We start from the raw sequence: 15411 nt of genomic DNA, 5'->3' as shown, positions 1-15411 counted from the left end.
AAAATTAGAACCACGAGCTGGTTCGGGAGTTTGCTACCAGTAAACATCGCGTGGATGGAAAGCCTCGTAGGACGCAATCTGACGGCATCACCTTTGGGAAAACCTCACAACCAACAACATTGCTCGTGCCATATAATATATCAGAACGGCTTTCCTAAAAAAATCAGTCGACTGCGCAAAGTCTCAGTCAATACTATAATCTGTTGATTTTACATTGAGATTCATATAGATAATTTTTTTAGTTTTTTTCTTCTTACATACTATACTACTTGACTGAGACTTCATGAAGTCTGAGTCGACTGAGACCTAGACACACCCTAACAGAAATGACACTTCATCATATTGCTCAAGCAAACTACCAAGACGCTGTCGTGGTCCTTCATAGAGAAAACGCAGAAGCTTTGCGTCTTGATGCACGGACAACCCTCCGAGTAAGCACCCCCATGAACACGACCACACAAAAAAAATGCATCCATTATGCTGTCAAAAATAAAGAAAGTTCATGAGGCCAGAAAGGAAAAACACATATCAGAATTCAAACTCGAGATATCCTTGTTTGTGAACTCGATAGGTAAGGTTGGCCACGGCTTTACTGGTCAAGGCCCACTCAAGGCCGTTGAGGGGCATGTGCGAGCTGTGCGCTCGCACGGGGCCCCAAAATCCGGGGGGGGGGGGGGGGGGGCTGTTGGAATTATGCCCTAGAGGCAATAATAAATGTATAGTTATTATTATAATTCCTGTATCAAGATAATAGTTTATTATCCATGCTATAATTGTATTGAATGAAGACTCATTTACATGTGTGGATACATAGACAAAACACCGTCCCTAGCATGCCTCTAGTTGGCTAGCCAGTTGATCGATGATAGTCAGTGTCTTCTGATTATGAACAAGGTGTTGTTGCTTGATAACTGGATCACGTCATTGGAAGAATCACGTGATGGACTAGACCCAAACTAATAGACGTAGCATGTTGATCGTGTCATTTTGTTGCTACTGTTTTCTGCGTGTCAAGTATTTATTCCTATGACCATGAGATCATATAACTCACTGACACCGGAGGAATGCCTTGTGTGTATCAAACGTCGCAACGTAACTGGGTGACTATAAAGATGCTCTACAGGTATCTCCGAAGGTGTTAGTTGAGTTAGTATGGATCAAGACTGGGATTTGTCACTCCGTATGACGGAGAGGTATCTCGGGGCCCACTCGGTAATACAACATCACACACAAGCCTTGCAAGCAATGTAACTTAGTGTAAGTTGCGGGATCTTGTATTACGGAACGAGTAAAGAGACTTGCCGGTAAACGAGATTGAAATAGGTATGCGGATACCGACGATCGAATCTCGGGCAAGTAACATACCGAAGGACAAAGGGAATGACATACGGGATTATACGAATCCTTGGCACTGAGGTTCAAACGATAAGATCTTCGTAGAATATGTAGGATCCAATATGGGCATCCAGGTCCCGCTATTGGATATTGACCGAGGAGTCTCTCGGGTCATGTCTACATAGTTCTCGAACCCGCAGGGTCTGCACACTTAAGGTTCGACGTTGTTTTATGCGTATTTGAGTTATATGGTTGGTTACCGAATGTTGTTCGGAGTCTCGGATGAGATCACGGACGTCACGAGGGTTTCCGGAATGGTCCGGAAACGAAGATTGATATATAGGATGACCTCATTTGATTACCGGAAGGTTTTCGGAGTTACCGGGAATGTACCGGGAATGACGAATGGGTTCCGGGAGTTCACCGGAGGGGGGGCAACCCACTCCGGGGAAGCCCATAGGCATTTGGAGGGGTCACACCAGCCCTTAGTGGGCTGGTGGGACAGCCCACCAATCCCCTATGCGCCAAGAGAGAAAAAATCAAAGGAAAGGAAAAAAAAAAGGAAGAAGTGGGAAGGGGGAAGGACTCCCTCCCACCAAACCAAGTAGGACTCGGTTTGGGGGGGGGGGAGAGTCCTCCCCCCTGGCTCGGCCGACCCCTTGGGGATCCCTTGGACCCCAAGGCAAGGTCCCCCTCCCTCCTCCTATATATATGGGGCTTTTAGGGCAGATTTGAGACGATTTTCTCACGGCTGCCCGACCACATACCTCCATAGTTTTTCCTCTAGATCGCGTTTCTGCGGAGCTCGGGCGGAGCCCTGCTGAGACAAGATCATCACCAACCTCCGGAGCGCCGTCACGCTGCCGGAGAACTCTTCTACCTCTCCGTCTCTCTTGCTGGATCAAGAAGGCCGAGATCATCGTCGAGCTGTACGTGTGCTGAACGCGGAGGTGCCGTCCGTTCGGTACTAGATCGTGGGACTGATCGCGGGATTGTTCGCGGGGCGGACCGAGGGACGTGAGGACGTTCCACTACATCAACCGCGTTCTCTAAACGCTTCTGCTGTACGATCTATAAGGGTACGTAGATCACTCATCCCCTCTCGTAGATGGACATCACCATGATAGGTCTTCGTGCGCGTAGGAAATTTTTTGTTTCCCATGCGACGTTACCCAACAGGGGCAACTAGGGTCCATATGTATATGTGTACTTTGGGAAAAAAAATCAGTGTTAGCCCAAACCAATATATCAGTTTGTTGCCTGAAGCTTGAACGCTTCTAAAAACTGGTTCGGCCTTCTTGGGCTTGGTGACCTAGTCTACTTGAGCCTTTCACTTTGCCCAGCGTACTAGCGTGGATCGATTTAGCGTTGCTAAATAAAGTGAATCGACCTAGCTATTGTATATACGAAAGGAAAGCCACAGCGCACTACGTTCCGTAACCTCCGCTTCCTATTCTCTTTGGACTGAATCGGCGACGGCGATCGCTTTGCAGGTTGAGGCACACCAAGGCGACAAGCAGAAGCGGGCGCCGGCCGCTGCCACGCCAGTGGCCGACCGTCACTGTCGCACTGCCGCCCAACAAGAGAAGCAATGTGGTTCCCTCCCTAGGCTCTTATCATTTTCTCTAATTTTGATACAAATTACAAAGTTGTGTTAATATTTTACTAATATGTTTTGGAATGATTTTTTGCCTAGTCAACGAATTTCAGAAATAATCATGCATTCTAGTAAAACAATAGCACTTGAAAATGATGTCATGGAAAAGATTAACTAAGAAGATATATTAAAGATTTCGTTTCAAGGAACACAAGACGGATGACACTTTTCAATAAAGCATAGAGCATGAGTCAGTTTATTGATTTTAGTATTTTGCATTGATACTTCAGAATTTTCTAAGCATTGTATGAAATAATATAAATTTTAATTACATAATTAGGTGATTAGGCTTGCGTTATTGTTTTTTTTTAAATGTTAGGGGCCCATTTTGTTTTTCGCACCGGGTCCCCGAATTCCTGAAGACGGCCCTGGGCCCACTGCCTAACCGGACCCTAGCTCGGAGGGGTAAAATGTGTGCTAGAGCACCCCGGAAGGGTGAGAAGGAGTAGTGGCCTTTGCTGCTATATCCTGTAAAAAGAATGGGTGAGTACAAGCATGGTGGCAAGTGGCGATGGAAGGAGATTGTGACGGCTGGCAGAGCCAAGTCCTAGATCATTGAGTTCTCTCTGGTTTAAGTTTCGTGCAGGCCATTGTTAGGGAGTCAGGGAGAAGGGTGGAGCAAGGAAGGTATGAGAATTCAGGCTCAATAAATCTTGATATCGCTTGTATATTTTTAATGGAATGGTCCATGACATGGTTTCCAACATTCCATACTTCCACCGAATGTGGTTTCGATGTGACAATCTTCAGCCAAGAAAAACAACCTCACAGAACCTATTTTTAAGTACTCAGAGGACCATAATACCAGAGTACAACATTTTTTCTACCGTACAACATTTACATCTACCTAGAGCAATAAAATATAACTTTTACCTGAACGTATTTGAGCTACATCTCACAATACAAATGTGATAAGAACAAGAAAATAATTCTACCTGCAACTTTTCTCTGTCTTCTATAAAGAGCTCCATGTAGAGTAACCCCAACACCTGGTGCTATATGCACTCTACCTATTGTAGATAGAGAAGAATACACATAGCAACCACAGCACCTCCCTAATCAAATTTCATGATCAGAGTCCTGTTAAGAGTCATGTGGCAGCTACACAAATTCCAGATAGAACCTGGACACCCAGCAAGATTACACTCACAAAAGACTGGTGCACTAAAAGCACTGTGTTTGAGTTACATTTGAATCCCACCTGCGCAGCATGTTGTTGATTACAAGCTTGCAGAAAAGAGGAAGTTAACGAAGTGCAGATATAATAGAAACAGGGTTCATAGATTAAATAGTGAAGCCAATATGTTGTATCACAATGAGGTTCCAACTAGCCTAGACCAAATGTACATACTCAGTATGCCCACACACGCATTAACCTGCTTACGCTTTTGCAATTGCTTCGCACAAAAAGGGCTAGCAGGATGTTATTGCCTTGGGAAATTTGATATTTATTTATATTGGTAACTTTCCCCCTTTAAACTAGCAAGATGATACATATCTCCACTTACGTTCACATGCACATATATACGATAGATACATATCTCCACACCCCGGCTCAATTTCAACCAGACAAGGCTAAGGTAATCACAGTTGTGGAAAATAGAATAGCCAATAGGGAAATTCAGCATCCTAGTAATTAAAATATTTGTAACATAGATATTGACAGGACATGTATAAAATTCAAAGAGACGATGATACCAATGTCCAAGAGAATTATGGTATCAGCCTATAAATATTTCTTGCTATATCTTACTACTAGTTAACGACACCAGATCACAAGTAACACCATTTATGTAAATCAATATAATTATTTTGACTTCAGTACCAACTACAAAAATCTTTATATGTTGTCAACTAAGTCTGACATTTTCCAGAACTCACCAGTTACACTTCATCTGTCGAGTGGCAGGGTGGAATATGTTAACATGAACAGGCATGCGGCCATCTTTATACCATGTACAGTGTTATAAAAGCCAGACACCACATGTGTCAGTATCTTTAGGAATGTTGACACTTCATTCATGGCTGTTGGCAGGAGGGAAATAATTAAAAGAAGAAATACATTCCTGAAATGTCAGATGTATAACTGAAAAGAAAACCTGAGTAAGAGAAAGGGAGCTACAGTAACATTGGACAAAATAAATGATACTTGTAACAGATAATATTCCACAAGGTTTGCTTCCAAGAAATTTCTTCATTTTTCGGCAAGCATGCCAGTTTGGGAGCAATACCAAACATTATAGAATATTTCAGTTGCCAAAATATATATTAAAAAATTGGCACATTTGTCAGACTAAGCGATTTACATTATAAAATATTTGTTTCAAGTACCAACAAGATACCTATGGTTAAATATACAATCATAAAAGAAATAAATGTATCAATGAAAATCACTAGAGGTATGTCTTATTTGAGAAACCAGGTGCAAATGGGTACCCTTTAGATATTCTCTGACCCTCTTTAGTTCAACCAAATGAGCTAAAAATTTAAGTAATTAAAATTTAGTTCATTTGGTTGAACAAAAGAGGGTCAGAAATTTGCATCCCTACTTGAGAACCAAGCAGATAAACGAATATAACTATATGTTACTCAATCATAATGTGCTGCAAAGAAAATATTTGTTTAGGCACAATAACTTTTCGTCCCCTCGAAAGGGACAAATTTCCTTATAGCACATTATGCCTGATTGTTATGGTACATGCAACATTGCTGAGAATTGAGAACACGTAAATAAAATATATCAAACAACAAACAACAACAAAGCCTGTAGTCCCAAACAAGTTGGGGTACGCTAGAGGTGAAACCCATAAGATCTCGCGACCAACTCATGGTTCTGGCACATGGATAGCAAGCTTCCACGCACCCCCATATATGGATATTTCTTTTGTGATACTCCAGTCCTTCAAATCCCTCTTTATGGACTCCTCCCATGTCAAGTTCGGTCTATCCCGACCTTTTTTGAGATTATCGGCACGCTTTAGCCATCCGTTATGCACTGGAGTTTCTGGGGCTGCGCTGAATATGCCCAAACTATCTTAGACGATGTTGGACAAGCTTCTCTTCAATCGGTGCTACCCCAACTCTATCTCGTATATCATCATTCCAGACTCTCCTTCCTTGTGTGACCACACATCCGCCACACCTAAGTGTTGAACATGTCACCTTTTAGTCGGCCAACACTCACCGCAATAAAACATTGCGGGTCGAACCGCCATCCTATAGAACTTGCCTCTTAGCTTTTGTGGCACTCTATTGTCATAGAGAATGCCAGAAGCTTGGCGCCACTTCATCCATCCGGCTTGATTCAATGGTACACGTCTTCATCGATATCCTCATCCTTCTGCAGCATTGACCCTAAATATCGAAAGGTGTCCTTCTGAGGCACCACCTGCCCATCAAGGCTAACCTCCTCCTCGGGCATAGTAGTACTGAAAACGCACCTCATGTACTCGGTTTTAAGCCCTGTTTGGAACCATAATAGATTATGATAATCTGGATTATGAAGATAGATTATATAATCTGGTTTATAAAAATAATCTAGGTGACCATGTTTGGAGGCCAGATTATATAAACTGTAATCCAGGTTTTACATTGCATAATGACCTGTCTGCCCTCTGTTTTTTTTAAAGGAGGGTGGCGGTGGTAGGAATGTAATTATCTCCAACTTTACAAGGGTAATGGGTCATTAGCAATCCATAATCTGATTTTAGCTGGTATAGAATAGATTATGAGTTTTTAATAATCTATCCATCTAGTTTTTATAATCTACACCACAACCTGTCCTGTTTGGAGACAGAATAGATTATAAAAACTGGATTATATAATCTGGGTGGTTCCAAACAGGGCCTTAGTTATGTCTAAAACCTTCCAATTCCAAGGTTTGTCTCCATAGCTCTAATTTCCTATTAACCCTCGTCTGACTATCATCGACTAGCACCACATCATCCGCAAAAAACATACACCATGGGATATCACCTTGTATATCCCTTGTGACCTCATTCATCACCAAAGCAAAAAAGATAAGGGCTCAAAGCTAACCCGCTGCACAGTCCTATTTTGATCGGGAAGTCATCAGTGTCGCCATCACTTGTTCGAACACTAGTCACAACATTATCGTACATGTCCTTGATGAGGGTAATGCACTTTGCTAGGACCTTGTGTTTCTCCAAGGCCCACCACATGACATTCCACGATATCTTATCATAGGCCTTCTCCAAGTTAATGAACACCATATGCATGTCCTTCTTTTGCTCCCTATATCTCTCCATAAGTTGTCATATCAAGAAAATGGCTTCCATGGTCCACCTCCCAGGCATGAAAACCAAACTGATTTTTGGTTACGCTTGTCATTCTTCTTAAGCGGTGCTCAATGACTCTCTCCTATGGCTTCATTGTATGGCTCATCAACTTAATTCCATGGTAATTAGTACAACTCTGAACATCCCCCTTGTTCTTGAAGACTGACACTAATATACTTCGTCATCATTCTTTTGGAATCTTGTTTGCCCAAAAAATGAGGTTGAAAAGCTTGGCTAGCCATACTATCGCTATATCCCCAAGGCCTCTCCACACCTCAATGGGGATACAATAAGGGCCCATCGCCTTGCCTCCCTTCATTCTTTTTAAAGCCTTCTTGACCTCAGACTCCTGGATTCGCCGGACAAAACGCCTACTAGTATCATCAAAGGAGTCGTCCAGTTCAATGTTAGAGCTCTCATTTTCCCCATTGAACAGCTTGTCAAGGTACTCTCGCCATCTGCTTAATCTCCTCGTCCTTCACCAAGAGTTAGTCTACTCCGTCCTTGATGCATTTGACTTGGTCAACATCCCTTGTCTTCCTCTCTCGGATCTTGGCCATCTTATAGATGTCGCTTTCCCCTTCCTTCGTGTCTAACCGCTGGTAGAGGTCCTCATACGCACGACACCTTGCTTCACTCGCAACTCGCTTTGTGGCCTTATTTGCCATCTTGTACTTCTCTATGTTGTCTGCACTCCTATCCAGGTATAGGCATCTGAAACAATCTTTCTTCTCCTCAATAGCCTTCTGGACATCATCGTTCCACCACCAAGTATCTTTAGCTTCGCTTCCACTTCCCCTGGTGTTGACACCAGATTTTGGCATGGTCAAAAACTTAATTAAGATGACCTCAGATGGAAACGTACTCAACATGAGGAAGTTCCATAGTGTTGACATGAAGATCTTTAAAGTTTGGGCCATCGTCGTTCGATCTCATCTCGAAGGCTGAAACTGTGCTCAAAGTACTAAGATTTCATAGTCAGAGTACTGTTCGGCCGATTAAGCCCACAAGATGACCTCATATGAGAAAATGTTCTACACGGATTGTCCTCGTCTCGTCGAAACGGTCGATTTTGATATAAAAATCATCCCAATCCGAGATTGTATGCAAAAGTTAGCCATCGGAGTGCGGCCCTACCACAAGCCAAAAAGTGGGGCGTCCAATCAGACGCGTGTCTCATAGTTAGCTCCCTGATTGCTTGTTTTGCACGACCGTTTCGGCCCACAAGACAGCCTCGAATCAAAAAATGTTCAACACGAAAGTTGTTTGTCTCGTCGAAACGGTTAAATTTGCTTTTGGGCTCATCTTCTTTCGGGGCCATTTGCGGTCTGTGAGACACAAAAACCGAACTGCTGTCTTGGACTTACCTAAATCCGAGTTTGGTTAATTTTGGAAAGATTTGGACAGGATTTGGAGTCCTTTTCTTGTACGGGAAGTCCAGCGCCTCATAAATAGATGAGAGGTGATGGCCGGTTGAACAACACACAATAGAACAAATTAATCTACCACTTTTTACGTTTATCTTTATCTCTCTCCCTTGTTCTTCTTCTTTCTCGTTCTTCGTTCATTCTTCGTTTGGAGGGCAGCGATCCACGAGGCCCAAGGGGCTGTCAGGCCGACCTAGGCAGCCCATAGCCGACGCGCGCCCTGACGGGGTCCCTCCCGGGCGTGTGGGGTTTCGGGTCCTCAAAAGCACCCGCCGGATTGCTTGCATACCGCGCTTTCGGATGGGTCTCCTTCGACGTGAGCTGCGATGCATCACCCGCAGGGTTGAGGGTATACAGTGACGTGTTTGTGTGCGAACACCTAGATACTCCAAACTCCTCTGAGGCCACCTTGCAAATGCCAGTCGCCATCTTCATCCACATATTGTCTGCATCACCTCCTTCCTACCAAGGGAAGTCCTTAATGACCCTCTCCTTGAACGCCCGAGCTACCTCTGCCGTGAGCTTCCACCACTTCGTTCTAGCGACTTTGACACGCTTGTCCCATCGGGCACGAATCCGAAAGCGGAAATCAACAACCACAAGCTTATGTTGAGGGATAACACTCTCTCCAGGTATCACCTTACAATCTAGGCACGTGCGCCTATATTCTCTTCTCGAGAGGATGAAATCTATCTAACTAGAGTATTGACCACTACTAAAAGTCACTAGATGTGATTCTCTCTTCTTAAAGAGGATGTTGGCTACGATCATGTCGTAGGCTAGAGCAAAGCTTAAGCCCCCATGCACCCCTTCAAAACCTATGTTAGATGTGCCCACGTGGCCATTAAGGTCTCCTCCTATGAAGAGCTTCTCGCCAGTCAATACACTCCCAACCATGTCCTCCAGGCCTTCCCAGAACTCCCTCTTGGAGAACACATAAATAAAATATGGTTAGAGGAAAATCTAGTGATGATTGTTTGGAACAAAGATCATCGGGAACCGCTGATATTACATAGTACAACAATTTGGCATGAAATACTATAGATTCAGATTCTGTAATCTTAAATGTTAATTGCAATGGTTAGAATTGCAATTCAGCATAGAATATACTGCTATTACTCATGTGCAAGAATTCAGCAGTGGGGACAATATTAATCCATTTAAATTCAAATCACCAGAAGAATAGAAAGAAAGAGTACGCTACCTTCAATTATTGCCCTCTTTCCTATATACAAAAGGGTTGACTTCACTGCTTTCCCACATTGTATCCAAAATAAAGTTAAGCTTAAACATCTCTCTTTCATTACAATAACCAGCCCTACAGAATGTTCTGATTGTGAGGTCAAATATAGAATTATCAGGGAGAAAACCTTTTTCTTCCATTCCCTTGAATATGTGAATAGTCTCCCAGATTTTGCCATTGTGAGCAAGCCTGTTTGTAAGGACAGCAAAAAGATCCCTTGACAGTCCAATCTTAAGTGATTCTAGAAAGTAACCAGTGGCTGTATCAAAAAATCCATCTCTGCAAAATCCATCAACAATTATAGTGTAGGTAACTTCATCTGGAGCAATCCTCTCTGCTAGCATGTCAAATATTAGGTGCTTCACCTCACTGAGCTTTCGATGGTAGTAAAAAACAAAATAAATGAGCGTATTGTATGTCACAACATTTGCAGCAAAACCTTGGTTACTTGCGAGGCTCTTGGCTATGGAGAACTTTCGGCCAAAGCAAAGACTACGAATGACAATGTTGAACGTCCTCGTGCTTGGCATGACACCTCTCTTGATCATGTCTGTCAACAACTTTAGAACACCCATCCAATGTCCCATTTCACATAACCTGCTCATCACAGTGTTGTACGCAACAACACCAGCATAGCATTTCAACGATGTGCTCCTCTCCAGCAAGCATATGGCATCGGGAATCCTCGAGTCATGGCAAAGGCAATTCAGAAGAATGCTGAAAGTAAAATCTGTGGGATCCAGCCCTTCGCCTAGCATAACATCCAACTGCTCAAGTGCCTCCTTAGCCATACCTTTCTTACAGAGACCATTCATAAACGTATTATAGGTGACAGTAGTGGGTTTCCAATCCTTGGTTCTACTATCCGTTAAAACTTGCCTGACTTCATCAAATCTGGCAGCATCACACAAAGCCCTGATCAGAACATTGTAGGTGACTACATTGGGAGGACAACCAGCATTTACCATCGTGGACATCAGCTCCTTGGCCTCGTCGACACGACCTTCATGGCAATATCCATGTACAATGGGCGTGTAAGTTTGTACCATGGGACGGCACCCTACTTCCAGCATCCACTCGAGCACGCCCCATGCCTCTTCCACCCTCCCCACACGGCATAGCCCCGTGACAAGCGTGGAGTAGGTGCCCACGTCAGCTTCCACCCCGAGCTCTTGCAACCGGATGATCACCTTGTACGCGAGGTCAAACCGCGCAGATCTCCACGAATGCAGCTTGACAAGGATGTTGAGGGACGATGCATTGGGCGCCACACCTGCTGCAAGCATTTCGTCAAATGCGTGGTGGGCCTCCTCCACGCGGCCAGCTTCTGCAAGCGCGTTGACGAGAGTGTTGTAGCAGAGCACATTGGGCGGCGAGGCACCATCAGAGCCGGCTCTGGAAGCCCTGAGCTCGGTGAAGAGGGCGAGCACCTGGTCGACTTCGCCGGCACGCGCCAGGGCCTTCATGGCCACGTTGCAGTCGCGCTCCAGCTGCCACCACTGCGGCCTCTGCTGATGCTGCTGCGGCGGAGGGAAGGTTTGTCCCGACGTGGGTGGAGGCGGAAGGGGCTTGGCGTCGTCGGAGTCGTCGGAGGAGGGGCAAGTGGGAAAGGGGAGGGAGACGAGGGCCGCAACAGAGGCGGAGGAGGCCATGCGCCCGCGCAGGAGGAGCCGAGCAGTGGGGAGGGCGGTGGCGAGCGCGATGGTCGCCAACGGAGGGGTTCACCGGCAGGCGCCGTGGCGGTGGGGGTGGCGGCGCAGGGAGGAGAGAGACCGAGGAGAGACTGATTTGGGATGGGGCAGCGAGGTTGAAACGGCGGCGGGGAAGCGCTGTAACCCTTTTTGGTTTTGGGCATGCGAAACAGCGAAAGGTGGGTTTTGCTTTTGCGAGGGGTTTTGGAGACGTGGGCCGGAGCAACAAGAGCGCGGAGCATATATGCTTTAGCCCAGTGCTGTAGTTATTCGCCCTGTTGTGAAGGAGAGAGCGCCTGGAGGTCCTATACGGGGAAAACCCTATTTGACGCTCTTTGCGTCAAATAGTTGGGCAAACCCACAGCGGCACGACCAACTGGGCCGGCCCATCTCCCTCTGCAGGCATATTAGGTTTCTGCTTCAATTTTTGTCCTTTATTCTGTTTCGTTTTTTGCTTTTTTGCTTTTTTTCTTTTTTGGTTTTTCGGCTTCTGGTTTTTTTCGATGATTATTTTTTAACCTAAGTTCATGCTTTAAAATTTTTCTTGAAATTCAAAAAATGTTCTTCATTTTACAAAAATGTTCTAAATTTCAAATACTTGCCTTTTTCAAAAACATTCATAGTTTCAAAAAATGTTCGGGATTCTAGAAAAATATCCGACATTTTCAAAAAAAAACTTTTTTTCAAAAAAAGTTATTGTTTCCTTTTTAACTTTTTTGTTCACTTTTGTTCCTTTTTTTCCTTTTCCTATTATTCTGTTTCTCATTTTATAGTTTTTGTCTTGAATTTGGAAAAATGTTCTCGTATTCACAGTTTATATTTAAATGTCCGTGCTTCAAAAAAGTTCCTGCTTCAAAATGTGTTCATCTTTTGAAAAATGTTCGTGTTTAAAAAATTATTCTCGTATTAAAAAAACTGCACGATTTTTGAAAAAAATGATCCTTTTTTATAAACTGTTCACAATTTAAAAAAAAATGTTCTTCTTTTCACATTTATATAAAAAATTGTTCCTGTTCTACGAAAAATGTTTCTATTTAATAAAAACAAAAATTGAAAACTTGTTCAAATTTTGTTCGCCAATTCTAAAATTATTCATGATTTTAAAATGTTCCGCAAATTAAAAAAATATTCTTAATTTTCCAAAAAATATTTTCCGTTTCAAGAAATGTACGTAAGTTCAAAAGATGTTTCTGTTTTAAAAAGTGTACATAAGTTCAAAAAATGTTCCCGTTTCAAAAATTGTTCAGAAATTTCGAAAAATGTTCATTCTTCCAAAAAAAAATGTTCTATGTTTGTATAATGCTCCTGTTTTCAAATTTGTTTATAGACTAAGAAATTATTTATGTTTTCCAGAAAAAATCTGTATTTAAAAAATTGTTCGCGCTTCCAAATTTGTTCATGCTTTTTCTAAATTGTTCTCAGTTTCAAAATTTATTCTCAAAATGCAAAAAATGATCGTGCTTTAAAAAATTGTTCGCTCTTTTAAATTTGTTTGGGTTTTTTCAAAATTGTTCTCCTTTTCATATTTTGGTTCTCAAGATTCATGAAATGTTCATGTATTTTAAAACTAGTTCGCGCTTCCAAATTTGTACACGTTTTTTTTTAAATTGTTCTCGGTTTCAAAATTTGTTCTCAAAAGGCAAAAAATGATCGTGCTTTAAAAATTTGTTCGCGCTTTCAATTTATTTGGGGTTTTTAAAATTGTTCTCCTTTTGAAAAAAAAATCTCAAGATTCAAAAAATGTTTGTCCTTTAAGAAATTGTTCTGCTTCCAAAATTGTTCATGTTTTTTAAAGTTGTACTCGGTTTCAAAATTTGTTCTCAAAATTTCAAAAATGTTCATGCTTTAAAAATTTGTTCGCGCTTTTCAAAATTGTTCTCCTTTTCCAAATTTTGTTCTCAAGATTCAAAAAATGTCTGTGCTTTAAAAAATTGTTCATGCTTCCAAATTTGTTCATGTTTTTTAAAATTGTTTTCGGTTTCAAAATTTGTTCTCAAAATTCAAAAAAGTTCATACTTAAAAAATTTGTTCTGCTTTCAAATTTGTTCAGGGTTTTTCAAAATTATTCTCCTTTTCAAAACGTGGTGAGTTGGGTCCTTGTCGAGTATTTTCGTATCTTTGTCGAGTGATTGAGTACAGGAGTTGACAAATATGTACTCACTCGTGCTGAACGGAGAGCAACTTAACATCGGTGGAAAGAGTGAAGGCGGCAGCGCGGACAATGATTATGTCGAGGATAGCGAAGACGGTTCGAATGAGAGTGAAGAGGAGATTCAGTCTCCTTCATGCAATGAATCTCAATCCAAGCATCGCCAAGACCCGGCGGCTACCCCAAGCAAGACCCTCGTGTCGAGCACCAGAAATATGAAGCGTGACAGGGCCGCAACAACTGAGTCGGCAGAGAAGGCTCCGAAACAACCCAAAACTGACGCTCCCAAACCTCGGAAGGCTTTGCCTCGAATGAGGATCGTTGTGCGAGTCGCTTCAGCGTGAGTGTTTACTTCCTTTCTTTTCTTGTTGTCGAATTTCATGCATTTGATGTACGAGTGGAATTTGCTTGTCACGGCTGCTACCTCGATGACGTCACCTTCTAGAGACAAAGAGGATCACATGGACGTGGATGTTGCAGATGTGGTCACCTCCCAACGAGGTATAACAAATCTTCACTTTGTTCTGCTTTCTGAATTTAATCCGTTGATTGGATAAATGAACATTGTCGATTGACAGTTACAGACGTCATTCACTTGGAGAACGATGAAGAACTGCAGCGGTTGACTGCTGAGTTGCCTTCAGAACTTGGTTACTCGTCCCGAGCCAAAACTGGGCTTGAGATTCCGTTGTCGAATGCTCCTCCGACAAGTTCAACCCTTGTGACTCCAGCGTCGATTGAACAACTTTCGGTAACTCCTGTGACTTCGGCTGTAGTGCCGACACCTCCAATGCCTCCATTCTCTCTGCAACGTGTCCCAAAAGACCAGGCTAGAGCCGGTAAGGAGGCCATGATCCAGGCCGAGCAGATGATGTTGCGAACCAACGAGGCGTATGAGGCCAGCAAGTTGGCGTATGATGCAAGCTCAGCGCTTCGTGCTAATGTTCCAGCAAGTGCGATTGTAAAGTGCATTTCCGATTGAATTTTGTCCATCTTGACTCTACACCCACTTGGTGTTTTCTTTTGCTTCTGATCCAGTGGGGGCACGCTGAGTGCACCCACTGGGTGTAGTCCCCGAGACGCTGTCGAATGACAGTGACATTGGCAGGGGTCTTTGATTGGTTTTTGATAGTCGTTGACACTCGACAGGACAGACCTGCGCGAGTGATAACAAGTCATGTGGGGCACGCTGAGTGCACCCATTGGGTGTATTCCCCGAGACCGCCATTGAGTGCTTGCATCGGCGGTGGTCTGATTGAGACAGTTGTAGGTAGTAGCTCTCGCTTCTTTTTTTTCTTTTCTTTTTTGACTCGGACAGGCCGGGCATGGTCGAGTGGTGTTGTATCCAGTGGGGGCAAGCTTAGTGAACCCAATGGGTGTAGTCCCCGAGACTATTGTTGATCGTTTACGATGGGCAGTAGTCTTAAGAACTCGGACTCGGAGTCCTTTTTCATACTTGAAGCATGCTTGTCATTCAGTTCTGCAAGTTTCATGAACATAATTTCCATCAACGATGACATGACGCTGTGCAGTGGTGTGAGTTAGGGCGGCGGACCGCCAATCAATCGACTGAACTTCCTCTGTTCCACTCGTGAGTGGGGAAGTTATTAA

The 15411-nt window shown here is 43.3% G+C and overlaps 1 protein-coding gene across 3 annotated transcripts; it reads right to left on the bottom strand.

Moving 5' to 3' along the window:
• Positions 1–3757: 3757 nt before the first annotated feature.
• On the bottom strand, positions 3758–11786 carry LOC123426842 (pentatricopeptide repeat-containing protein At1g09900-like). Of its 3 annotated transcripts, XR_006622326.1 has the most exons (3): positions 9922–11785; positions 4874–5017; positions 3758–4219 (listed from the first exon to the last, which is right to left on the bottom strand). XR_006622326.1 is itself a non-coding variant. In XM_045110742.1 (2 exons), the coding sequence occupies exon 1, from the start codon at positions 11610–11612 to the stop codon at positions 9924–9926; it is 1689 nt and encodes a 562-aa protein (XP_044966677.1). In that variant the 5' UTR covers positions 11613–11785; the 3' UTR covers positions 4781–5017; positions 9922–9923. The 3 variants fall into 3 exon arrangements, 2 of the variants coding, with proteins under 2 accessions (XP_044966677.1, XP_044966687.1); XM_045110742.1 differs by lacking the exon at positions 3758–4219 and having other exon boundaries at positions 4781–5017; XM_045110752.1 differs by lacking the exons at positions 3758–4219; positions 4874–5017 and adding an exon at positions 5782–6454 and having other exon boundaries at positions 9922–11786.
• Between the last annotated feature and the right edge of the window lie 3625 nt (positions 11787–15411).

Source organism: Hordeum vulgare, chromosome 1H (assembly GCF_904849725.1).
Source record: "Hordeum vulgare subsp. vulgare chromosome 1H, MorexV3_pseudomolecules_assembly, whole genome shotgun sequence".
Taxonomy (NCBI): domain Eukaryota; kingdom Viridiplantae; phylum Streptophyta; class Magnoliopsida; order Poales; family Poaceae; genus Hordeum; species Hordeum vulgare.
Note: the sequence above shows the minus strand (reverse complement) of the source record. Positions and strands in the feature narration are given on the sequence as shown.